Source organism: Miniopterus schreibersii (genome assembly GCF_964146895.1).
Source record: "Miniopterus schreibersii genome assembly, chromosome: 21".
Lineage (NCBI taxonomy): Eukaryota > Metazoa > Chordata > Mammalia > Chiroptera > Miniopteridae > Miniopterus > Miniopterus schreibersii.
The window spans coordinates 1,829,641-1,855,722 of NC_138123.1; the positions used below are offsets into that span (position 1 = coordinate 1,829,641).

The following is a 26,082-nucleotide window of genomic DNA, read 5'->3' on the forward strand; positions in this document are numbered from 1 at the left end:
GTCCTCTGTGTAGACTAGGAAGTGCATTGTATACTGAACTAGTTCTCTGTGTTATTTTGATATTTAAAATAAATGTAAAAGTCCTTTGGCCCTCCTAAAGCTTTATCCAGGTCTTATTGCAGTGTCTCAGCGTGGGCATGCAGTGCTCTGCAAAGACGGCGAACGGATGGAAAACCAAGCATTCTGGGGCCCACTTATATGCATGTCATTTCTCTCAAGTTAGATATTATTTTGAGATATTTAACGTATTAAATGTATTCACCATTACATGATTTAATGGTTTTCAAGAGGCTTCTCAGCCTAAGTTTAAGTACTAACAGCGACTAGTCAACAAAGTGAACCACAGTGGCCGGCTGCAGCTGACCGTTCAGAGGCTGAAGCTCACCAGGGCCTCTATCTGCAGCGCTCACCCCGGGTCACAGTCACAGGGTGAAAGAACAGGCATTGTCCTTGAAAACAATTCATACTAACTTACTTTCCTTAAAAAAACAACTATGTAGTAGTGTCCTCACTGTGCATCAATCTTAACGGACTCAACAAACAAAACACCCCTGTAACGATTTTGTTTCAATATTGTCAAGGCAGCAGGGCTGCGCCGCGGGCCCCAGCGGCTGTCGGCGGATCTGACGCCCCCGCGCTCCTCGTCCCCCCACGCAGGGCTTCCCGACCCGCGGGCCCACGCGCGCCCCGGTCCCCGCGGCCGTCGGCCGGGCCGCGCGCTCCGGGCACGGGCAGGATTCGCGCCCGGCTGCGGGTGTAGCGCGGGTCCCGGCCCTGCGCCCTCCGCGAAGGTGCCACGCGGCCCAGCCCACCCGCGACGCGCACCCCGCTGCCGGGCGCCCGGGCCCGGGCCTCCCCTGCTTCGGCTCCCCAGCCGGGGCCGCCCGACCCCCTCGCTAAGGACGCCCACCCGCGCCGCGTGCGCCCCGCCGCCCCCACGGCCCCCTGCAGGCGGCGCGACGCGTCCCCCGTCTCCCTCGGAACCGGCGACGGGAAAGCGGCCGGGGGGACCGCCCCCCTATCGGTCCTCCCGAAGGCTGCCCCGGCCCCCGCGGGACGGTTCCCTCCGCGGTGCCGGCGCCGCCCCGCACGGGAGAAACCCGGAGGCGGAGCTCGAGCCGCAGCCGCGGGCCCCCGGGTGTCGCAAAGACCGCGCCTCGGTTTGCGGCCCGCTCCGCCCCCGAGCGACCGGCCGCCGAGCAATCATTTAAATCAAGCGCCGCCGCCTCATTGGCCCGGCGAGGCTGCCCCGTGATTGGCCCTTGAGGAGGCCTGGCGGCGCGCCTGCTCGCTGATTGGCCCCGCGAGGGCGTGGGCGGCGCCGCGCGTGCCCAGGGGCGGAGGAGGCAAGTGTGAGGCGAGGCGGCCGCCACACCCGCGTCGCCCGCGTTCTGTCGGCGAGTGTGTGAGGCTCGTTCCCTCGTTTTCCTTTTTCTTTCCTTCTTTGCTTTTTTTTTCCCTGGCGGGGGCGAGGCGTCGGCGACTCGCTGCGGAGCGGCCCGCGCGCTGCCATGGCGACGCGGCGAGGCTGCGGCGGCGCGAGCCCCCCGGAGCGCGGGCCGCCGCCGGTGCTGATCCTCAGCCACTTCTGCCCGAGGCCGTTCCTGTGCTTCGGCGCCCTGCGCCCCGGCGCCTCGCGGACGCTGCCGCTGGCCGTGCTCAACCCCAACGCCGAGGCGGCCGCCGTCTCGCTGGCCCGCGGGCCCGCCGCCGACCGCGGCTTCCAGGTCCGGCCGCGCGCCTTCCAGCTGCAGGTGGGTGCGCGGGTGTCGGCGGGCGGGCGGGGGGCGCCCCAGGGGGAGGCCGCAGAGCGGGGGGCCCGGAGCAGGAAGCCGGGTGCTCGCTCCCCCCTGGGGGGCACCCGGGCCCCTCATCTCCCGGGGGCGGGGCGGGGCGTGGGACCCGGGCCAGCGCGCATGCGCGGAGCATCCTCGGCAGCCCGGCCGCAGCCAATTAAATCTTTTTTGTTTGTTTTTGTTTTACAACGTACTGTTTTGTAGAGTAGGAGCTCACTTTTTTTTTTTTTTAAAAAACAGCTGTTTCTGATGTTTGACAGTTTCCGCTTTAAAACGGAGCTGTATTTTTATTTTTATTTTGCCCTGGAAAACCAGCCCCAGAGCTTGTCCTGTTCTGTTGGGGTTTCAGGGAGTTGGGGTGTCGGTGTCGCAGCCGGAGCTCCGGCGGCGTCGGAGGGACCGCCTGGGTTCTGGTCACTAACCCTTGGACCGAAATGCGCCGAGCAAAGTAACTCGCCGCCTCCCGGCCCCTGATGACCTCGCCTCGCCTGTGAAGTGGGGCGATGCCGGTGCCGCCCGCCAGGCGCCTGCGGACCGCGGGGGTCCTAGGAGACCCTTGGGTGGGCAGCCGCCGGCTCGCCCTGATGTGGCTGCGGAGGCTTCTGGGGGGAAGGAGTTCAGCCCATTCGCCAGAAGTCTTCATAATTCTGCATTTGAACCAGAAGTGGTATAGATGTTTTAAAGACAGGGAAATCTGTGATTACAATTTTATTTATTTATTTATTTTTAAATATATCTTTATTGATTTCAGAGAGAGGAAGGGGGGAGAGAGAGAGAGAGAGAGAGAAAAGAAAAGAAAAGAAAAAAGAAAAGAAAGAAAGGGAAGGAGGGAGGGAGGGAGGGAGGGAGGGAGGGAGGAAGGAAGGAAGGAAGAAAGGAAAGAAAGAAAGGAAAGAAAGAAAGAAAGATCAATGATGAGAGAGTCATTGATCGAGCCTGCAACCCGGGCATGTGCCCTGACCTGGAATGGAACCCTGATGGCCTGGATCTTAGGTCGATGCTCAGCAGCTGAGCCACGCCCTGCCGGGCTGTGATTACAATTTTAAAAACCACCAATAATTGAAAATGATTTGGAGACGGTTTCTACTCCATTGCTTTATTTACAATTAAGAGTTTATTGCAGTTTTATTCTGTTGTGAACCTCGTTGTTACTAGTAGCTCCTTTCCTTGTAATAAAACGAGATGGGAAAGTACATCTGCCTTAAATGTTGCTATGGTGTGGAGTGTTGGCGACTAGCAGTTGTTAACCTTGCCCTGTAGTCCGAGCTGTATATAGTATGCTTTTGTTATCGTGCATCATCTGCTGTTACCGTAATTTAAAAAATGTTCTTTTGATTATAGCCTAAGGAAAGAATTGTTATTTCTGTTAACTGGACACCATTAAAAGAAGGCCGAGTAAGAGAGATTGTGACATTTCTTGTCAATGATATTCTGAAACACGAAGTTATATTACTAGGAAATGCAGAAGAGCCGAAAAAGAAAAAGGTAATTTGTTTTAATCACCTGTGATTTATTCTAAGAAAATGATAATTTGTAGAAATTGTTTGGATAACACCCTTGTTGAAGTAACACATAAGATTTCTTATTAAAGGTGATATTCAACAGCTATCCACCTAATTTGTATGTTTTGCTTATTTTTGCAGAGGAGTCTTTGGGATACTATTAAAAAGAAGAAAGTTTCTGCCTCTTCAAGTCATAAAAAGAGGATTTCAGATATTCAGAATGTTAACAAAACGTTTAGCGTTCCCCAAAAAGTTGACCGAGTTAGGAGCCCACTACAAGCTTGTGAAAATTTTGGTGGGACTGAAGGCTGTCCCCCAACAGAAAACAATTCTTTAATCCTCGAAGAGAATAAAATACCTATTTCACCAATCAGTCCCACTTTCAAAGAGAGCCGTGGGGACACCTGCTTGCCGCTTTGTGTGCGTCGGTCCACCACCTACACATCTCTTCACGCACCTGGGAACAGGGGACTGTGGACATTAGAAGGTGCCCACATTCCCAATGACTTTAATGGGAAAGTCGTAACGGAAACATCCTTTGACTCCATAACTAATGGCCAAATTGAAGAGGACAGTAAACTTACTCTTACCCCAAACTGTTCTTCAACTTTGAACATTACACAAAGCCAGGGGGATTTTCTCAGTCCAGATGCCTTTGTAAAAAATAGCCACACAGCTAATAATGAGCTAGAACCAGGGACATGTATTTCGTCAGGGACATTTCTGAAAGATCATTCAAGGCCTATGCATTTGGAATCAAAAACTGCACATGCAACTTATCAGACAATTTTAAGTCCAGATTCCTTCATTAAGGATAATTATGGACTAAATCAGGAGCTAGAATTGGGGTCAGTGAATCCATTTGTATCCCCTAATCAGTTTGTAAAAGATAATATGCCACATATAACTATATCTCAACAAACATGTAAGTTATCACCGTTATCAAAAGAAAATTCTCAGGCCTCACAGTCTCCTCAAGGGCAGAGAAAAAATGAAGTTTTACCTTACATTCCTGAACGTCAGGGTTCGAACTCTCCCGAAGCTATTTTTGAAGAATCCAGAGCTTTAGAAATGAAACCAAATTGTTACAGTTTCACAAAACAAAATCAGCCTAAATTTTCTGCAGTTCAGGATATTTCTGAACATGGCCACAATGCACAACTTAAAAGACGCCCAATCCTTTCTGCCACTGTTACCAAATTGAGGCCCACTGCTCACAGAGACGACAAAACTGAGACCAGCAAACCGAAGGCTAGAAGGTGCCTCCGCAGTGTAGCAGGTGAAGATGAGTGTACAGCACATGGCCTAGGAGAGAGAGATGCTTTGCACTCTGACCTTCCAGTTATAGATCCAGTAGTAAGTAACTCTGAGGGTTGCAAAAAAATAGCTCCTTCCTCAGAGACAGCTTTCGTTGCTCGTAAAAGAAAGAGTGAAGGAAACGGGGAAGGCGCAGATGTGGTGACAGTCACAGGACGCACAGAACGAGAAACCAAAAGAATCCATTTTTCTCCTGTGGAGTCTAAAACATCGACTACTAAGAAAACAAAAGTGCTGGCAACACCCGTCTCACAGCGTGTTAGCAGCAGAGGGAGACCAAACCTGAGGAAGAAGACTGGTGAGTTGTCCGTAAGAACTTTAGAGAAAGTTCACTGATCAAGGGCATATTTACTGTTTCTTTCGGTCTCATAAATGGGCTGTTAATAAGCTTGAATTAACGTACGCTTTTCAGCTACGCATCTGCTTAGCGGAAGGTGGGACCGATGTGGAGGTTTGGGCCATGCTCTCCTGAAGGCGTCCCCATCTCTAATCACCATCTCTCCCACATCAGCATTTTCTCTAGAGACCCAACTCCAGCACTGCTCCACTCTCCTGCTACCTGCAGGCCTTGAATCCCCCGCCACGGCCACCGCCCACACACCCGGCGCTCTCCACACTCTTTCTTACTCAGCTTGAGTTCCGTAATTCATTACCCACACTTCCTTCACCTCTCTCCCTTGTGCTATCTAGAAAATGCCGGGCCAGCCCAGCACTGCCTGCTCCAGGCCTGAACCTTGCTCTTGGTCTTTATATTCGTGACCTCTGCCGTGGCCGGTGACTCGGTGGGTTGGGTCATTGTCCTGTACACCAGAAGGTGCAGGGTCCCACGTCGTCAGGGCACACACCTAGGCTGTGAGTGCGATTTCCGGTTGGGGTGCGTACGGGAGGCAACTGATGGATGTTTCCCTCTCACATCGATCTTTCTCTTTCTCTCTCTCTCTCCTGCCCTCTGCCTCTCCCTTCCTTTCTCTCTAAAATCAATACACACATCTTCAGGTGAGGATTAAAAAATAAATAATAAATAATAAGTAAATTCATGATCTCTAACCTCAAGTAAGCCCTTAACCCTTTTCAGCTCAGCTCCGTTTTCCTGGTTGTCGACTTTATCACCTGGCTACAGACTGCCTCCACCTTCCTTCCTGAGACCTCTAAGGCCTCCCTCGCCTCGCTGCTTATGAAGGCTCCTTGGTGGTGCTGTTCACTCTAATTTGTCTCCACTGCTTCTGTTTTAACTGAGTTCTCATCATAGCTAAGTTGGCCACTCTGGTAACTTCCTTTTAGCTTCACATCTCTGGCCTTGACTCCTTTCTTCTCTTTCCTAAAATACTGGGAGTCTCTTCCTCTGTAGGTGTGATGGGCCCACTGAGTCATAGCTGGTGCCTGGCACTTAGTATTCGTCCACTGTTTGCTACATGGACATGATTGTGGAGAAAGAACCCAAATTTAACTCTAAAACAGTTCATTCAGGGATTTTATTTCATTTTTTTAATGCTATTATTTGCTTTATAATTTATTTTAGATTCTTTAGCATTCAAAACTCCTAATTCTAAAACAAACAAAAGGACACCACGCATTGTTCCTGTGGCCCAGTCTAGTTTGACCTTCATAAAACGATTGAAAACAGGCAAGTGTCTCTTGTCTTCACAGTCTTTGAAAACTGATGGTGAGTGACTCAGGGATTGTGGTTCAAATGGAAACGAAATGTTTGATGAACAGAGAAGCCCTGAAGAACTGTTACAGTGTGTATTCAAATAACAGGGTGTTTTCTCACGGGGAATCGGGGTTTGTAAATAAGCAGGAGCTGCTGCCTCAGCCTCCCTTTCTACGGAGACTGCATTTCATGCCCCACGGTGCTTCCCACTATTCCCAGCAAGCGCTGGAAAGGAAATGGGATTCTGTGTTCTCAGGCGCCTTGCTAGTAAAAATGCTCTTTGGCTATATATTGTATGACATTTTAATGGAAAAGGTCTCATGTACTAACCTACCTGTGTTCTTAGGCATCCCTAGACACCCGATGCCGTTTGCTGCAAAAAATGTGTTCTATGACGAGCGCTGGAAGGAAAAGCAGCAGCAGGGCTTCACGTGGTGGCTCAACTTCATTCTGACCCCGGATGACCTCACTGTGAAGACAAACGTCTCGGAAGGTAAGCCCCACGTTCACCCTCAGTTAAATAGCATCCTTGTTTTGACAGGTAGGGTTTAGCATGAACTTTTCCTGTTTTAATTATACATATTTAATTACAGTCAATGGCATGGTTCACTAATTTATCGACATAAGTGCTGAAGATTATGTCGGTGAGAATTTTTAGGGAATTCTGGGCTGAGCGTGCAGAATTTTATGTTCCTTCTCACTTTTCACTCTTACACGTCAGCCCATGAGGTTTCCAGATGAATTATTTTAATGTGTATCTGGTCTGAGTTACAGTGAAACGCGCGGCTGCTGAGCAGTCCGTTTCAGCTTCATCTGCTTTAATAAAGCGAATGTCCTGGGGGAGAACTTGAACAGGCTGGTGTGGCTCGTCACTTGGGCACAGTGTCCCCACTTTCTTCTTTTTCCTCTGCTATCTAGTGCCTGAGTTTTAGACATTTGTAGACAGGTGATAGTGTTACGAGCACTCTGAACCCAGCTGCTATGGGGAATTTTAAACAGCTCAGTGTTTATCCTGAAGAGAGAAGACTCAGAGCAAGACGAAATGTGCAAACACTTGGGTTTTCTCCTGAAAGAGAATGAAAGTAAACTTTACTAATGTCCCATAAAAGTTACATTCCTTAGGAGCTTATGCTTTTAATTTATAAAGAGAATGGAGGCAGAGGTACCAGTTAGGAGGCTCTTTCACTGGTCTGGGTTCGAGAAGATAATGTTCCAGTTGTGTGGTAGTGGTGGTGGTTGTGAGAAGTGACTAGACTTGGGATACCTTCTACAGGTAGAGCCAACAGGTTGCAGTGACAGGTTGGCCGAAGGTACCCAGTGAATGGCAACATGGTTATTTTGAGATGGAAAAGAGGAGGGCAAGTGTGAAAGGGGCACCTTAACTTGCATTCATTGCTGGATTTAAGGATATGCATACATCTTGTTTAAGCAGAACCATTCTTTCCTTCGTCTCACCCAGTAAATGCTGCTACTCTCCTTTTGGGAGTGGAGAGTCAACACAAGTCAAGCGTTCCCAGAGCTCCTACAAAGGAGGAAATGTCGCTCCGAGCTTACACTGCGCGGTGCAGGCTGAACCGGCTGCGCCGTGCAGCCTGTCGTCTGTTTACCTCTGAAAAGATGGTGAAGGCCATTAAGAAGCTCGAGATCGAGATCGAAGCCCGGCGGCTAGCTGTCCGAAAAGACAGGCACCTCTGGAAAGATGTGGGTAAGAAAATTATAGAACCTCTATGATTATTTCTTTAAAAACACAGATTTTGTGTTTCAGAGTTAAATCTATACATGATTTGGCTTTGCTGCTACAATCTCCCATATTTAAATGTCATATATGTTTGAGTGGAAGTACTTTATTTAAATTAACTTATTTCACATATGTGATTGTCCTTTCACCCCCACCGATTCCTCTCTGAAATTTTGTTCACCGCTTTTCCATGCGTTTCAGGAGAGCGGCAGAAGGTTCTGAACTGGCTGCTGTCCTACAACCCTTTGTGGCTACGGATTGGTCTGGAGGTAAGTACCACCTTCAGCTGTTGAAAAAAGACTTTTTAATAAAATAGGGTTTCACTTATGAAATCACTTGGTTAGCTTATCCTTTCAGTTTAAAATCAAAGGTCCTTTAGTAAATGCTCGTGAGGTAAGTGGACCCTATGCCAAAGTGTGTTATCGCCATTTAATTTTATAGTAACTTTTTGGTTTCTGAAATATATATATATCAGAAACTAACCAAAACAACAACAACATATATATATATATATGTATAATTGGTACTAGATATAATAGCGAATTAGTAAGCTCTTTTTTGAGCCTTTACAATGACTGAACTAGGCTGTTCTAAGTCCGTTTTCTAATTGAAACCTGGTAAGAGCCCACCGGGGTAAGTGTTGCTATTTCCACTTTACCGATGTGAAGGACTTGCTGAGTCAGCACCTGGCCAGGAGTGAACCTGCACCCGTCCGAGGCCACTGTGACCATTCTGAATACAGCTCATAAAATGTCATCAGAATGTGAGGCTCCTGTGGTGTGTGGCTCAGTAATCCTTAGAATGTTAAAACCAATTGAGTTAGAAAGACAGTAGTAGTTGACTGTTAAAAAATATCTACTGTCTTTTACTGGTATCCTTTTGGTTTTTTTGGCTTCTTACCTTGGTCCTGTGGGTATCCAGTCCTTCCACTTACTGTAGATTTTGGACTAGAGCAATCTCGGCCTGAAAGGAGTTTCTATAATAATCTGGCTTCTATTGATCCAGAGCTTGGGGCTGACAGGTAACAAACATCCCATAGCTCAACAGTGTCCTTGCTAAGACTTCTTATTTAATTCTTATTTAATTAAATTGAAATTCAATTCAGTTTCTTATTTTTTCAATGAATGCTTAATGAGAAAATCTCGTATCCTGGGCTCCACTTCACATGTTGAGAGTTCTGGAGCCTCAGCTACGTGCAGCCTCCCTATTTGGGACAGAGCTATTTTGTGGCAGAGGTTGAAGCAGATTTTGAAGAATTTATCTGAGCCCCAAGCTTTTCTTTTTCACTGTGAAGTGTGTACCATACACACTAAAAGTGCACAGACACGTCTGTAGAGTGTGCAGAGGTTATTTGGCAGAAGTCTGGGTCCCTCCCCACTACCTAGGACAGAGAACATGGCCAGTCCTTAGAAGGTCACTGTCTGGCTTCCCCTTGCACCCTTTTGCTTCTCGGAGTTAACATAGCCCTAACTTTAGCTCTGATTTCCTTCCAGACGGTCTTTGGAGAACTCATAGCTTTGGAAGACAACAGTGACGTCACGGGGATGGCTGTGTTTATCCTGAGCCGCTTACTGTGGAATCCTGACTTAGCTGCTGAGTACAGACACCCCTCCGTCCCTCATCTGTACAGAGATGGTACTGAGTCCTCCCTCCACCTCATTTCCCTGCTCTCTGTCTCTGAAATCACCTGCTGGAGAAACCCGTGTAAATAGGGTCCTCTTCCTACCACCTTCCCTTCCTCCTCCCCCATTATGCCCCATCGTTTCCTCCACCCCTGTAACTGTTTATACCTGCGTGTGTCGTCCCCCCCCCCCAAGTAGGCCGTAGCCCCGTGGAGGTCATATCCGCTTTAGTTTCTGTCCTGTGTGGCGCCTGGGCTGGTGCCTGCGTATACAGGTGCTCACTGAGGATTCGCTGAGCGAGGTGAACTGTGCGGGTGCTGCCTTTGAGCCTCTCTTCCTCCTGCCTGGGTTGGGAACATTACCTGGTACCTAGCTGTAGCTTTAGTAGTGAATCCAGGCGTGCAGAGCACTGAGAAAGGCACGCGGCGTTGAGTGTGTACTGCCTGTTACTCCCTTACTAGCAGAAACCGGTCCTTCCCAGTTAACTTGCTGCGCTTTCTTGTGCTGTCCAAGGTCACGAGGAAGCTCTCTCCAGGTTCACACTGAAGAAGCTGCTGCTGCTCGTTTGTTTCCTTGATTACGCTAAACTCTCCCGGCTCATCGACCACGACCCTTGTCTCTTCTGTAAAGACGCTGGATTCAAGGTGCAGTTTTCTTCAGTGTGTTCTCTGTGTGTTTCACACTGAAGACCTCTGTTGCCTGTATTGTGTACGTTAAGGAAACGTTAGTTCAGGAAACGTTAGTTCCCTGGAGCAGAGCTCTGGGGAGGAATAGAGGAGTCGTCTAGTGATCCCCACAGCAGCTCCAGCCCTCCTGTCTTGTCAGTGACGTGAGCATCACCCACCCTTCTCTTAACTGTGACTGAGACGCACAGACTGGGCTTCTGAGGGATCAATCTGTGGGAAGTTCTTTCCTGATGTAGTATGTCAGCAAATCAGTGCTAGTTTTAGAGTATCATCAGCACGTTTTTAAAGGGTTTACATGTACAGAATGATTTAAAGGATACTTTTCTTGTAAACAGAGTTATACGACTGGAATATAATACCTGCGGCTCGTTTCTCCCCAGGCTAGTAAGGACCTTCTCCTGGCTTTTTCACGGGACTTTCTGAGTGGCGAAGGCGACCTTTCCCGTCACCTGAGCCTGTTGGGGTTGCCTGTCAGCCATGTTCAGACGCCACTGGATGAATTTGACTTCGCTGTCACCAATCTCGCTGTGGACTTGCAGTGTGGGGTGCGCCTTGTGTAAGTATGAGAAATAGAGTTGGTTTACTGAGGAACAGACTAAATTTTCTGGAAGACACTTTTTTCTGTATTTACACCGTCTTGCTTGCTTTTTCACAAAATGGAATGAATTTAGGGTTAAAAAAATTGGAATAAGTGTCAGCAACACTTTTGGGAAAATAGTGTCAATTTTAGGCCCAGACACTGTCTCCTACCCACTGTATTTCCCTGCTGGCCTATGATGAGGGTGTGTGAGTGAGACCTGCTGGTGCCAGAACGGGGTGGGAGAAGCACGGAGTTAGTAAACTATCAGACCTCGAGACAACACTGTCGGCAGTGGCCCCACGAGACCAATGCTAGTGGTTTGGACCTCACTTTACACACGAGGGGTCTGGAGTCAAATCACACGTTTTCCTCATGTCAAACTGGAAGCCTTGAAACTGGCTTTGGTGTGATTCTGTGAGCACCCCATACCTGCGGGGAAGGCAGGGTGGCCTTTAGGGTGTTGACTGGAGCAAGAGTTTCCATGGAGTGCTTTGGAGTCTTTCTTAACCTCGAACTCTTTAAATTGGGGAGATTTACATGGGTGATAACTATAAGTGAAGGGTTATTTTGTCTACGTTTGTCTACTTTCATCACTGTCTGTTAGGCGAACCATGGAGCTTCTCACACGGAACTGGGACCTCTCAAAGCAGCTCAGAATCCCTGCGATAAGTCGTCTCCAGAAGATGCACAATGTTGACCTTGTGCTCCAGGTCCTCAGGTCCCGCGGGGTCCCCTTAAATGATGAGCATGGTGAGAACTGAGCGATGCTGCTTCTCAGGGAAGATGCCCGTGTCCCTGTGTTGTGCTGAAGGACTGTGTTTCCATCTGCAGGAAACGCAATCCTGTCTAAGGACATCGTGGACAGGCACAGAGAGAAAACGCTCGCATTGCTTTGGAAAATAGCTCTGGCTTTCCAGGTAGTTTACATCTCGTGCATTTTCCACTTTTTATCCATTTGTCAAATAAAGACTAACAATAATGACTGTTTCTTACTGGATGTTATTTTGTCCCAGGAACTGGGGTCATCTTCACAGCACCCCTCTAAGGTGGCTGTTAGCACCACCTCACTCACACGGGAAGCAGCTGATGGGAAAGGTCACTTCATGGGGAGGAGATGAGATGCGAGTGGGGCCCAGGCTTATGTGGCCTGGAGTCTGTGGACTTGACCACTGCACATCCCATCACTTCTGTGTAGAGTTTAACTTCTGTGGGTTAAAAATGATACTGTATCCAAAGGTATTTTACCCTTTAAAGGACAAAAGACGCTATTTTCATTTGTGTTTCAGGTGGATATTTCTCTTAATTTAGATGAGTTAAAAGAGGAAATTGAATTTTTACACCACCTGAGGGTGAACAGAACAGGGTCCGCGCTTTCCCGCCGCTCAGAGGCTGTCATCAGTAAGGAGACGGACACAAGGCAGAGCGGTCCCTTTGAACGTTGCAGCGAGAGCATAGCGCTGCTGATGGAGTGGGTGAACGCCGTGTGCGCCTTCTACAACCAGAAGGTGCATTTCCTTGTCTTCTTGTAGCCCAGTATCTAAGTAAATCTTGGTTAAAGTCAGTTAAACTTGATGCATAAGTTCTGTCTTGGCATTTCTTAAATAATTCAGTTCATATGTATAAGCAGACCTTTCCTCCAATGAGTGAAGGCATTGTAACTGAGGATTTGGCTCTGAATGTGGGGTTATACTAGGTGGTTGGAGCAGTTAATGTGACATTCTTAGCTGTTAAAAGGAGATACTCTCCAAGTGCAGTTGATTCCTTTTCTGGTGTGTCCCACCAGGTGGAGAATTTCACGGTGTCTTTCTCTGACGGCCGCGTGCTGTGTTACTTGATCCACCACTACCACCCTTGCTGTGTGCCTTTGGACGCCATATGTCAGCGGACCACTCAGACAGTGGAGTGTGCGCAGACGGGCTCAGTGGTCCTGAACTCATCCTCTGAGTCTGATGAGAGCTGCCTGGATGTGTCCCTGAAGGCACTCGATGTCGGTCAGTCCCTCTTGACCCATAACGTTTCACACTGTGACTTTGCCACGCCTGACTTTTGGCCAGAGCTCTGATCTTTTTCTTCCTTGTGCAGCAGGAAATAGTCCAGAGCTCCACAAAGAGCTCCTGGAAAACGAGAGGAGGAATTTCCAGTTGGTGAGGGCTGCGGTTAGAGACCTCGGGGGGGTACCTGCCATGATTCAGCACTCAGACATGTCAAACACAATTCCAGATGAAAAGGTACGTGGAGGAAGAGTCCTCATCTGACACCTGAGAAGTAAATGTCTCAGAGGTGGGAGCCGGATATTCCCTGTCTCTGGCCTGTCTCTATCTTTTATGTTTTCTCGTAGGTGGTCATTACCTACCTGTCGTTTCTCTGTGCGCGGCTGCTAGATCTCCGCAGGGAAACCCGGGCTGCTCGGCTCATACAGGCAGCATGGAGAAGGTATAAACGCAAAGCGGATCTAAGGCACCAGCAGGTACTACACATGAAAGGGTGGCACAGCCTGTCCATCTTGATGCTTTTCTTACAAATAGTAATTGAGAGTCTCATGTGATTATTAATATTTTTTAAGGAGAGAGACAGAGCTGCAAGAATTATCCAATCAGCTGTGATCGATTTCCTAACTAAACGACGGCTGAAGAAGGCAGCGAACGCGGCTCTGGTCATTCAGAAACACTGGCGGAGACTCTTAGCACAGAGACAGTTACTGCTGTTAAAAAGGGAAAAGCTAAGAAAAGTTCAGAATGCGGCAGCGTTGGTTATCCAGGTGTAGTATCCAGAAGACTTGAGTTTAAAGAGTTTTAATGACTTCCTAAGGAAGGAAGTGAAATACGATAAACCCTCAGATGCGTCCTGCATGTTCCCTCTGCACCTCCGGTAAACGCCATCACTCTGTCCTGCCTGTCTTGAGACTGGCACTTCTTCCCTCGCCATGTGCCTTTGAGACACATCCGAGGTATTGCGTGGCCCAGGAGTTCATTCCTGTTTGTGGCTGATGAGCATTTCACTGCATGAGGCACCACATTTGATTGAAGGATATTGGTGGTATTCCCAGTTTTAGGTGATTTCATTGGATTGAGACAGGGATTTGTGAGTTGGCCATAGCCGCATCAATGTAGAAACTATGCACAAGAGACAAGTGTCTTTTTCAAAAAATACATTGTTTTTTAATTCAGTGTACTTATTTTTAAGTAAGATGTTTAAAATGTTAATACATTCGAGTGTGTTGAGTACAGAAAGTTATGTCTCTTACTTTGTGTCCATTCTTTCCTCTTGCAGAGAAACTGGAGAAGACATTCCGCTAGAAAGCAGTTTCTGAGACTGAGACACTGTGTAGTCGCCCTGCAGTCTAGAATAAGAATGACAATCGCTGTCGCCTCTTACAAACGCTGCCTTGGGGCTGCAGTTACCATTCAGAGGCACTGGCGAGCGTGCGTGAGAAGGAAGCTGGATCGGCAGAGATACAAGACGCTCAGATCCTCGTGCCTGGTCATCCAGGCTGCGTTCAGGAGGCGGCAGCGCCGAGAGATGCGGTTACGGAGAGGAGCGGCGGTGACCTTGCAGAGGGCCTTCAGACGGTGGCGAGCCAGCAGGCGGGCTGAGGAGGAGAAGTCCGCCACCACCATACAGTCGTGGTACCGCATGCACAGGGAGCTGCGGAGATACAGGCACATCAGGTCTTGTGTTGTCCTCATTCAGACAAGGTTTCGGTGCTTTCAAGCCCAGAAGTTGTACAGGAGGAAAAAGGAGTCTGTGCTGACGGTCCAGCGGCTCTGGCGGGCACACCTGATGGGAAGGGCCCAGCGCGCCCGCTACGTGCGGATTCGGGCAGCGGCCCTCTGCCTGCAGGCTGCATTTAGGGCGGCAAGGGCCCGGCACCTGCACAGGCGGGTGAGGGCTGCCTGTGTTCTGCAGGCAAACTGGAGAATGCGACGGGAGAGGTCTCAGTTTCTGAACCTTAGGAAAATGACCATCAGGTTGCAGGCTCACGTAAGGAAACACCAACAGTTACAGAGATACAGGAAGATGAAGAAGGCCACTCTCTTAATCCAGGCTCGCTTCCGAGCTTACATGTCAGCCAGGACAGTTCTCGCGTCCTACCAGGAAACACGTGCTGCCGCATTGGTTCTGCAGGCTGCGTACCGCGGGATGCGGGCCAGGAAGCAGCTCCACCACGCCCTCGTGTCTGTCGTGAAGGTTCAGTCATGCTACCGAGCTTACATTTCCAGGAAAAAGTTCCTGAGCCTAAAACATGCGACAGTCAAGCTGCAGTCTATTGTCAGGATGAAACAGGCTCGCGAACAGTATTTACGTTTAAAAGCAGCTGCCCTGTTTGTCCAGCAGCGGTACCGGTCCCTGAAAATGGCCACGCTGAGGAGAGAGGAGTACCGGCAGCTGCGGGAGTCCTGTATCCGCCTGCAGGCCTGCACCAGAGGGTACCTGGTCCGAAAGCAAGTGAGGCGGCAGAGGGGAGCTGCCATCTCACTGCAGTCATGCTTCAGAATGAGAAGGGCGCGGCAGAGCTACCTGCAGATGTGCAGAGCAACTCTAGTCATTCAGAATTACTACCGTGCGTACCAGGCACGGCTCAGCCGGAGGAAGGACTTGCATGTCCAAAGGGCAGTTACCCGTCTGCAGGCAGCCTACAGAGGCTACAGAGTTCGCCAGCTCATCAGACAGCAGTCCATAGCTGCCCTCTCCATTCAGGCCGCCTTCCGAGGCTACAGTGAGAGGGTGAGGTATAAGTCTGTGCTTCGGTCGGCTGTCACGATCCAGAGGTGGTACAGGGCACGCAGGACTGTTCATGACCTAAGAGCACAGTTTTCAAAGACCAGGGCAGCTGCGATTTCTCTCCAGTCTGCTTATCGTGGCTGGAAAGTTCGGGAGCAGATCCAAAGGGAACATCGGGCAGCACTGAGGATTCAGTCCGCTTTCAGAACGGCCCAGGCCTGGAAGCAGTTCCAGTTGCTGAGAGCAGCAGCGCTGGCCCTCCAGCGACATTGGAGAGCAAGGACTGAGGGAAGGAAGCAGCGTGTGGCGTACGCGGAGCTCCGGCAGGCCGCGCTGACGCTGCAGGCTGCGTGGAGGGGGCGAGTAGCGAGGAGACAGATCCAGAGGCGACAGGAGTGTGCTGTCGTCATCCAGGGGTACTACAGGATGCACGTGCAGCGCAGGAAGTGGAAAACCATGAGCGAGGCTGCCCGTCGGATTCAGGTGCACTACCGGGCCTGCAGTCTTGGAAGGAGGCAGCAGCGTTTGTATTTGAGGACCAAGGCAGCCGTCCTCACTTTACAGTCTGCCTTCCGGAGGATGAGGGTGAGAAGAGAGAGGATGCAGGCGGTCAGCAGGGCGGCGGTCATCATACAGTCCAGGTACAGGGCTCACAGGGCCAGGAAGAGGTACAGGGCCTGCAGAGCGTCAGCTGTCGCCATTCAGAGATGGTACCGGAGTAGGAAAACCACAAACCAGCAACGCAGGGAATATCTTAATTTAAAGAGGGCAGCCACCCTAGTCCAAGCTGTGTACAGAGGCATTCGAGTGAGGAGACGTATGCAGCACATGCACAGGGCGGCCACCTTGATCAGAGCCGTGTTTAAGATGCACCAGTCAAGGGGGAGGTTCTGTCAAATGAGAGCTGCGGCCGTCGTCATTCAAGTGAGATTCAGGGCTTACGATCGAGGTAAAACTCAGCGCGCACAGTACACGGCCATTGTGAAGGCTGTTACTGTTCTTCAGGCAAGTTTCCGAGGAGCTCGAGTCAGGCGGACCCTGAGGAGGATGCACGGGGCAGCAGTGCTGATCCAGTCCTGCTACCGGAGGCACCGAGAGCAGATGTGCTTCGCTGAGCTGAAGAAGGCAGCCCACACCGCGCAGCACGGGTGCCGGGTGGCGCAGGCCGGAGCCGGGCAGCTGCAGAGGTACAGCAGGCTGCGGTGCTCTGCGATTCGCATCCAGGCCACCTTCCGGGGATGGAGAGCCAGGAGACACTTGAAGGCTCTGCATTTGGCCGCAGCTGTTGTCCAGAGGAGGTTCAGAACCCTAGTGACAAGGAGAAGATTCCTGTCTCTCAGAAAGGCCGCTGTCTGGGCTCAGAGACGACATCGAGCTAACATGCGTGCGAAGCGCCACCTGCAGTTTCTGCGGTTGCAAGAGGCTGTTGTTAAAATCCAGGCTTTGCTCAGAGGTTGGATGGTGAGAAGGCAGCTGCGGGAAATGCACGTGGCTGCCACGGTCATCCAGGCTGCTTTCAGAAGGCACAGGGCGCGCAGGAGGTACCAGGCCTTAGCGCATGCCGTGGTCCTGGTCCAGCAGTGGTACGGAGCCCGCAGGGCTACGGGGTTGCGGAGGGAACGTCATCTTGGACAGAAGTGTGCAGCTGCGGTCCTGCCAGCCACGTGCGAGGGAGTGAGGGCCAGGCGGCCTCTCCGGGAGCAGCACAGAGCGGCCGCTGTGGTCCAGAGCACAGACAGGGGGCCCAGGCAGTGTCTTCTCCACCAGAGGCTTGGGTGGGCTCCAGACACGATACAGGAAAAACACAGAGTAAGTGAAGAGAAGGCTCTCGAACACGGTGCACTCCCGAGAGCAGCAGCCTGCGCTCGGGCAGGTTTTCAGGACACGAGGGTGGGGAGGCCGATGCAGGAGCAGCATCAGGCTGCTGCCGTCATTCAGAAGCACTTCAGAGCCTTCAGAATGAGGAGGCGTCATCTCTGTGTCAGAGCCGCCGTGGTTTTTGTTCAGAGAAGATACAGAGCGGTCAAGGCAGCGCGAACTGAAGCAGCCACCCATCTCCAGTCTCCCTGCAGGGCTTTGGGACGGACGGACGTCCAGCGCAGGCACCAGGCCGCCGCGTGCCTCCAGGCCTTCTACCGGATGCACAGGGCCCGTGCTGCCTACCGAGCGAAGAGACGCGCAGCCACTGTGATACAGAATCGCTACAGGGCCTGCGTCAGAGGAGCGGCAGAGAGGAGACAGCTCTCAGCAGTCCAGAAGTCTGCACGGACTCTTCAGCCTGCCTGTAGAGGCTTGAGAGACAGACGGGAGCTGGAAAAGGCACCTGAGGACAAGAAGGCAGCCATTGCTGAGCCACCCGCATCCCACTGTGACGGTGCCGGGACTCAGCAGGACGCTGCTGGGAGCCCAGTGGCCAGGCCGCACACGGGGGCCGGAGTTTCTCTGGCTGCTGGTTCTCAGAGTGAGGCTGAGGGAAAGAGTCCTCCAGCCTCTTGGGAAATGGCCACAGGGACCTTGGAGACACAGCAGTGTGCTGCCCTGCGGGTTCAGGCCTTCCTCCGGATGGCTGTGTGTCGGAGCAGGTTCCTGCTGTTGAGGAGGGCGGCTGTGGTCGTGCAGAATCGCTGCCGGGCCTGTGCGTCTGCAAGACACCAGAGACGAGCGTATTTACAGACCAGGAGCAGTGTTGTCACCATTCAGGCTCGAACGAGGGGCTTCCTACAGAGACGGAGGTTTCACAGGATTAAAGACAGCACCTTAAAAATCCAGGTACTTCGATACTTAAAGCTTTCTTCCTTCCTTTGACCCTGTTTATTAGAGTTTTTGAAGTGAACTCATGCAGGTCATAAAGAACAGTACTCGAGAGGGTGAAAGGGCACCAAGAAAAATTTGGCTATGGCAGCTTAGGACTGGGGTTGTCTGGACAGTGACCACCCATGCCTGGAGCGTTTCCATAGGTGTCAGTGTAGCTCCCAGAACGCGGTCTGATTAAGGGGAGGTCTCCATTGGGTGACATTATTTTTAAGTGAAAAATTTAAGCCAAGATACAGTGGTATTTGGCATAATTTAGGCCAAATGGAATTCCTTTATTCCTGTACTGGTCTGTGAGTCAGAGCGTCTTCGTCTGGAAGGACACATGCACTTCATTCTGAGTGTTTAACACATTTAGTTTGCAAAGCACTTTTACTTTGTTCACTGGAGAGAAGCAGACCCAGGAACTGAATCGGGTACTTCAGTTATTTCTGTTCTACCTGTAATAACCTGGGCTGTGGACCCAGGTATGATATGTTGGTATCTTGCTGGGTTGCTGATAAGCTTAGAAATAATGTTTCCATTCAGCCAGTGTCAGGTGCTGACACTGTGTCAAATCCTATCGCGGGCGGGAGGACCAGAGGGAAGGTAGACTCAGTTGCTGTCCTCAAAGAATGTAATTGCGCTGGGTGTTTATGTGTTTGATAGGCTGCGTGGAGGAGATACAGAGCCGGGAAGCATGCGTGTGAAGTGAGGGCCGCCTGCAGGATTCAGGCCTGGTACAGGGGCTGGAGGGCACGGAAGGAGTACCTGGCTGTGCTGAGAGCTGTCAGAACCGTTCAGCGTGGCTTCTCTGCCAAGCAGACGAGAGCGCGGTAAGGTCGCACTGCGTGGGGGGAGCCGGAGGCCGTGTGTGTGCGTGTGTGTGGCTGAGATGATGGCTGCTAGAACTTAAGTATGAAGCACACGTTTCCTTTTATTTTCCGTTGTTACTGCCTTTCTTGTATTTTCTTTACCCTCTAGGACTTATTTAAAGGGGGGTCAGTAAACACTTACTGAGTAGATTAATTTGAAATTGCTTTCCAATAACTACTTTTCAGGTTTTTGAACTTGAGAGCGGCAGCAGTCACCATTCAGAGGAAATGGAGAGCAATACTTTCTGGAAGGAGAGCTCGCGAGCACTTGATGATGAAGGCAGGTCTAGAAGTAAACAGCTCGTCTGCAGAGCACTGCACTAGGACCGAGAAACAGAAAGACTGTGTTTAAGACCTAATTGTGCATTATTTTAAACACATCACTGTTGTCAGTGAAAACTTTTATTTAACACAAAGCAGCTGTTCCTAACGCCTGTTCCCTGCTCTCTGCTATAGGGAGCATGTTAGTTAGACGTCCTGCCCGTAGCCACGGGAGTGCCCGCCCCTCCCGGTGAGACTGTCAGGAGGAGGGATCGCGCACAGGTACCCACGGACCCAGGCTTGCCCCTCACAGGAGCTCCAGTTTTCACCACAGACCTAGATGGGTTTAGAAATTGTGCACCATCGCCTTTTCTGTGGAATGTGACATTCTTAAGTTAAAAATGTAAAAGGAATCATGATTTTCCATTTCACTTTCCATTGAGAAATTCAAGAACCTCCAGGCCGCTGCAGGGAGCTTCACAGAGCCTCGGGCTGGCTGGGCCTTCCCTAGGCTGGCTGAGAAATAACTCGGTTTTGCCTGATTTAACGTCTCCATCTCCATCCGTGAGGACCGCGGCTTGGAATACTGGAGCTTTTTGAGCTTATTGTTCATATACGTCTGTCAGGATAATTAACACATGCAAAGTCTTAACCAGCTGTTCTTGGGAGCTCTTGTTAAATTAAGTGCTATTCTTTGGTAAATTGCACAAAATATAACTTTACTGTCTATACCCTGAACGCTGGACTACACAGCTGGAAATTCTGTGAAGGATTATCATCACTTCTGAGTTACAGTGTAAATAATTTGACCTTTAAAAATTATATAATTTCGTAGTAAGGATGTACAGGAGTAAACATGGATTGATCGTCTTACAAGTCAAATATCTGATTATTAATGTTTTTTCTCCTCTAGATTTCGGAACAGAAAGCCAGCGTGAGGCTTCTCCGCTTTACAGCTGCTGCCCGGTGTCACCTGTCTGCCCTCAGAATCCAGAGAGCGTACAGACGTCACGTGGCCGCGAGGACCGCGGCAAAGCACGTGGATGCCGTCATCTGTATCCAGGTCAGCGCTGCTCTGCAGGGGAGCTGTGGGATGTAACGTGTGGTGCACATCGTGATGCTTGATAAGTAATCCCAAGTGCGCTCCGCCACGGCCGTATGCAGTCGTGTGATACTGAGCCTCTCCCGTACAGCTGCTGGGATGCCCCGACGGGTTAGGAAGGGGTTGGTGGTTTTTGACGCAGGAATAAAGCTGAGACGTACTCTGAAGTCGCGCACTCACGCTCCGCCTGGCAGAGTCTGGGCGGCCTGTTTCCCTCTGTCCTGACCACGCATGGCAGTGGCCGCTTCTCCGGTTTTGCCACGGCAGCGAGTGCCAATTCTGTGGATTCACATCCTCTGTGTCGTGTGCTTTTAAAATGGGTTTTTCTAGTGTATACTTTGCCTTTTTTCTGCCGGCCCCTTTCCCGTGTGCCTTACCGGAGTTCTGCGTGTGCTCTGGACGCGAGCCCTGTGTGCGCCGACGCGGACTTAGGTCGGAGTCGTCGGTGTGCACACGCACTCGTTTCCTCAGAAAACCAAAGCGGAATCTTCCCGTGTTTTAAACAGAGGTGGTTTCGAACACGGCTGCGGCTGAAGGGGCTGGTGCAGGTTTGTCGCAGCCTCGCAGACCTTCGGCGGGAAGCCGGGGAGCGGCGGCGACGGCGGGACAGGGCGGCGGCAGTGATACAGGCGGCCGTGCGCCGCTTCCTCCTCCGCAGAAAGGCGGAGAAGCTGAACAGAGGCATCGCCAGGGTTCAGGTATCTCCACACTGATCTGAGCTGCAGGCTGGCTGGGCTCCTTGACGGGAGCCCGACACGTCGAGAACGGTCACGTGCACCTTAAGGGCTGGGCTCGGCCGGCAGGGCGGGGCGCCCACACTGAGCTGCCGCAGCTCACTGCTGCGCCCCCACCCCCGGGTTGTCTTCAGCTTCCCTGGAGGAAGTTTGTTTGAGAGATGGAAAGTGTACCAGCGTGTTGAATAGGTAGAGATCTTTGGCCAATGAATGAACTTCAGTTTATGTGCAGGGATATTAATGTACTTCTTTTTAGAAAGACTGATTTAGCTACTTCTTAGAACCTGATACGACGTTTTAGTTGCCAAGTGTCTGATCACATCACATAAATTTACTGAAAATATTTACTTTTTGGAAATAAACGCAGATACAAGTTCAGAGCACCATGGGTTGTGGTCTTTAACATACAGCACTTTGTGTCCAAGGCGCTGTGGAGAGGCTACTCCCTGAGGAAGAAAAGCGGCTGTACGAAGATCGGAGCGATTCGCAGAAGCCTGCGGGTCATCAATGGGGAGGTTCGAGAGGAAGACAAGCTCTACAAGAGAACCGCGCTTGCTCTTCACTACCTGCTGACGTACAAGCACCTGTCTGCGATTCTCGAGGCTCTCAAGCACCTCGGTTAGTGGCCCTGTCCCAGCAGCACCTGCTGTGAGGTCGGGAGCGCACTGTCCCCTCTGAGCGCGCAGAGAACGTTCGAGCAGCAGTAGCGAAAATCTCCCTTTGTTGCTGTGTCTCTTCTCCCCTTTTCAGAGGTAGTCACGAGACTGTCTCCGCTCTGCTGTGAGAACATGGCCCGGAGTGGAGCGATTTTGAAGATATTTGCTCTGATCCGAAGTTGTAACCGCAGTGTCCCCTGTATGGAAGTCGTCAGCTACGCTGTGCAGGTCCTGCTCCACGTGGCTAAGGTGCTTGTCCACTTCAGTTGTGAACTCTTCACGTCGCAAAGTCAGGCTCAGCAAGTGCAGTTCCTGTTGCTTGTCACCAGAACTTAGACCCCAAGTTAATTCACTCGAGTGCGAGAGCCTTGGGGAAAATATGGTTAATCTGTTAGCAGGACTGTTCAGGAAACACTCATTTTTATGGTTTTCTTCTGTCTTCGTAATATTAGCAACTGTGATACTGGCGTTTATTGAGCACCTACTTAGTGAGAACCACTTCTGGGGGAGCTGGTATTACTCCCAGCTAGAGAGCAGGATGATTTCACATAAGTTGCTTACCTGAGGACTCCAGGAGATGAGTGGCAGAGCTGAACTTGGACCCAGCTCTGTCTGCCTGCCGACCAGTGTTCTCTCCGACGGCACTGTCAGAACAGCAGGTAGAGGTGCTGCGTTGCCCAGTCACCCGCATGCTCTGTCTAGTGGCATTTACGTCTCGGGTTGGACAGGGCCGGTATCTGTACTGAAGGGTAGTCACGCAGTCGGAGGTAAAGGAGACACGCCTGTCTTCCCCACCCCCCCGAGCCGCAGCTTGGAGCACGCGACCCCGTTTTCTGGTGGAGCAGCAGTGGTGGAGCCACAGGCTCCCGTGCCAACTGCCTGGGTGCGAGTCCCACTCCACAGCCCACTCCCGGTTACTTAGCCTCTCTGGCCTCAGCCGCTGTCCCTGCCCAGTGGGCGCAGTGATGCCAGCGCCCTCCGATGTTGCTGTGAGGACTGGGTGAGTCAGTACAACAGGACCGTAGAAGGGCCAGTCAGTTCCTGATAACCTGGTGGTGGTGGGTTTTTGTCTTTCTAGCCTGAGCATTACTCGTTACCCTGCACGTTTCAAAATGAGTGCCCTGCTGCCGTTGGGAATCTGGGGCATGACCTACCGGTACTCAGCGCACTTTATTTTAAAGCAAGCCCGCCTTCCTCTCCAGAGCGTGACGAGGGCAGTGAGTTAGATTGGCCTTTATCTCGATCTCACTCTGCCGTCAGCTGACACACAGGGTCTTTCTCCTGAGAGGCTCTTGCGGAAACGGCCTTGTCTCGGGCTTGTTTGCATTCGCTTCAGGGTGTTCACCTTCAGAAACACGAGACGGGATTCGTTTTTGTGGAACTTCGATGTCGGTTAGATAGGAAAACATTAAAGTGCAGAGACACCCGTAGACGAATTCAGAGTCGATAGTAACAGGTCGTCTCGTTAATCTCTGCACTGCTGGGCGTGGTCCAGACATTGGGCGCCCAGCCTCCCTCGTGACTGGTGGTTGCTAAGAATACGTGTGTTTACTGTCACTTTCCCGTCATCTGTTCTTCAAGTACGAGAGGACGACGCCCGCGGTTTACGATGTGGAGGGCTCTGTGGACACCCTGCTGGAGCTTTTGAAGAGGTACCGGGGGAAGCCTGGCGACAGAGTCCCGGACAAGAGCGGCAGCATTTTCACCAAAACCTGCTGTCTGTTAGCTGTGCTCCTGCAGGCAGCAAGTCGGGCCTCTGTGAGTTTCAGGTTTCCCATTACTCTGGCTACTGGTGCAAGAATGGATTTGGGGGAACATGTTGGATGTGGGGGGACTACTACGGGGAGAGACAAGTGTAGGTATGCGGTGGTCTAGGCGAGAGGCTGCTGGGCCGAGGGCGTCATCCTGGGAACCCAGTAACTGAACGAGTGGCTGTGGACTCTGATGTTTGCCTTTTACTCGGCGTAGATTTAAGTGGACACTATTTGAGTATCTGCCTTCTTAATAATTGTCTTACAAATTAGTTTCTAATCCCACCCAGCCTAACTTCTGAACTTGGAGAGCTAGCTTACTGCATAGTGTTGGTTTATTGTGATCGATTTGGGTAGCATAGAAGGAATGTAAAATTTACTTACTAGTTTTAGTCAATGTGAATTTTCTTTTTTAGGATGTTCGAAACAGGTCCAAAGTTGTTGACTGTGTGTATAGTATCTACAAGCTTACAGCTCATAAGCACAGAGTAGATACTGAAAGGACACTGTGTAAGCAGAATCAGAATTCCTCTCTGAGCGGCTCCTCCATTCCAGAAACGCCCGTGAGAACCAGGGTGGTTGCCCGGTAAGCAGGAAGCGCGTTCTGGGTTTGTCACTGCACTCAGCGTGCGCTCGGGACACGCAGGAGTAAGTCCTGTGAGCAGCGCGCGTTTGACCATGGAGAAACAGCGTCGAACAAGAAGAGAGTCGGGGGGATCTCGGGGAACAGTGAGCCGAAGGGGGCATCTCGGGGAGCAGAGCAGCTCTAGACAGTCAGGTCTGTGGTTCTGGGCGGAAGAATCCGTCTAGAGGCCTCAGTGCGGGACCCACTGGATTCAGCAGGCAGGCGGGACTGGCGCTGAGGGACCTGCTGGACGGGAGGGCTGGGCGGCGCCCGAGGGATGAGGCCCGTGCTGGGGTCCGGGGAGCAGACGCTTAGGCGGAGGAAGTGGAGAGTCTGCATCGCACGCGCGGCCTCGCGTGCTGGCGGAGACGGTGTGGCGCCTCCTGGTGAGAGTCCGATGGTGTGAGAAGGGACTGGCTGAGGCGGGACAGAGGAAAGGGCCGGTTGACAGGTGCCGTCGTGGCTTTTTCACCACGTGGGCGGCGTTGCTGAGAAGACCAAGAGCCACGTTTACGGGGAACAAAGCACAGGTTTGGTAAACGGCCAGAGGCAGCAGGGAAGAGTGGCCAGGCTCGGACAGGGGTTGGGGAGGGCTGGAGGGTGTCTGAGGGTGCCCGGGAGCAGCGTGCTCAGGAGCGGCCGCCCCTTAGTTTAGGCAGCAAGGCGGACTTCATTAATGCGGGACCTTCGTTCTCTCCACAGACTGAAGCCAGGCTGGGTTTTGAGACGGGACACCCTGGAAGAGATCACGAACCCCCTGCAAGCCATTCAGATGGTGATGGAGACGCTTGGCCTTCCCTGTTAGGCCGTGTCCACAGCTCCGCCTTGCGGTGAAAATAGCAACGCTAATCATGACTGTGTAGTGTTTTGGCTTCTTTTGTAGATCTTTTAAAATCTGATTTTGTATTAAAATTAAAGAAATACATATTCCAAATAAACTCTTTTTACATTTTTCATTGTTTCTTTTATTAATAGCTTTATGCACTTGAGGAACTAATGTCATGAAATGATTATAACACTGTCATTCGTGTGTTAACTTAAAACATGTTAGTTTGGGTATCACCATGTTCCTAAAGGGAATAGAGTAAATTATTAGCTCGTCTTAGAGGTAAATGGGGGTGTTTTAGATTCTGCCGACTACTCACAAGTGAGAAGAAGATACGGCCAGCCCACCAAGGTTCCTTTCAGGCTGCTGCCCGGCGCTGGGCTCAGAGGGAGCGTCCGAGTGAGTCCGTGCCGGGCCCTTTAAGAGCAGAGCCTGGGACTCCCGCGGCCTCCGTGACCCTCAGGGACAGTCCCGCTGGTTTCACAGCCCGAAGTTGTGGGGACGCCTCTTCCCGGCCCTGGAGCCCTGGGCTGGGGGCTGCTGTGGGGCTGGGACCCCCGCACCTCTGGGAAACCTCCGCTGCCGAGATGTCCTCCTGGGTTTACCCCACGGCACCGGGGGTGGGCCCGCGGCCCGTCTCCAGGATCCAGCCCCGATCCGCCCGCGTCTCCGCCCCTCCTCCCGGTCTCGGTGCTGCTCCAGCTCCCTGGTTGTGGGGCTTCTGTGCAGCCAGATCTCAGGAGGCTCCGCGTGAAGGTGGTTCTGTGTTTTAGTGGTGATGTTGACGTGGCTGCGGGAGGCGGCGGGGGCCGCTGATTCCTGTGCCCTCATCTTGTTTCCTAAACTTA

General features: G+C 51.3%; 1 protein-coding gene across 3 annotated transcripts; it reads left to right on the forward strand.

The window, feature by feature from the left end:
• The first annotated feature begins 1,333 nt into the window (after window positions 1–1,333).
• ASPM (assembly factor for spindle microtubules) lies at window positions 1,334–25,364 on the forward strand. Of its 3 annotated transcripts, none has more exons than XM_081123828.1 (27): window positions 1,334–1,754; window positions 3,138–3,281; window positions 3,440–4,913; window positions 6,135–6,239; window positions 6,613–6,759; window positions 7,726–7,971; window positions 8,206–8,273; window positions 9,498–9,639; window positions 10,140–10,270; window positions 10,693–10,868; window positions 11,497–11,642; window positions 11,724–11,809; window positions 12,179–12,397; window positions 12,676–12,883; window positions 12,975–13,120; window positions 13,231–13,359; window positions 13,456–13,650; window positions 14,163–18,383; window positions 19,074–19,240; window positions 19,466–19,559; window positions 20,454–20,603; window positions 21,149–21,340; window positions 21,802–21,994; window positions 22,127–22,281; window positions 23,614–23,790; window positions 24,200–24,369; window positions 25,111–25,364. In XM_081123828.1, exons 1-27 carry the CDS (start codon window positions 1,512–1,514, stop codon window positions 25,211–25,213), a joined length of 9,627 nt encoding a protein of 3,208 aa, XP_080979954.1. In that variant the 5' UTR covers window positions 1,334–1,511; the 3' UTR covers window positions 25,214–25,364. The 3 variants fall into 3 exon arrangements, with proteins under 3 accessions (XP_080979954.1, XP_080979955.1, XP_080979956.1); XM_081123829.1 differs by having other exon boundaries at window positions 12,978–13,120; XM_081123830.1 differs by lacking the exon at window positions 6,135–6,239.
• The last annotated feature ends 718 nt before the right edge of the window (window positions 25,365–26,082 follow it).

What these genes read in the sequence shown, in the direction of transcription:
- ASPM (XM_081123828.1), top strand. Translation starts at nt 1,512, where the DNA reads ATGGCGACGCGGCGAGGCTGCGGCGGCGCGAGCCCCCCGGAGCGCGGG. An exon ending in GAAGACAAACGTCTCGGAAG is followed by an intron (nt 6,760 to 7,725) that starts GTAAGCCCCACG and finishes CGTCTCACCCAG; the next exon opens with TAAATGCTGCTACTCTCCTT. An exon ending in AAATAGCTCTGGCTTTCCAG is followed by an intron (nt 11,810 to 12,178) that starts GTAGTTTACATC and finishes TTTGTGTTTCAG; the next exon opens with GTGGATATTTCTCTTAATTT.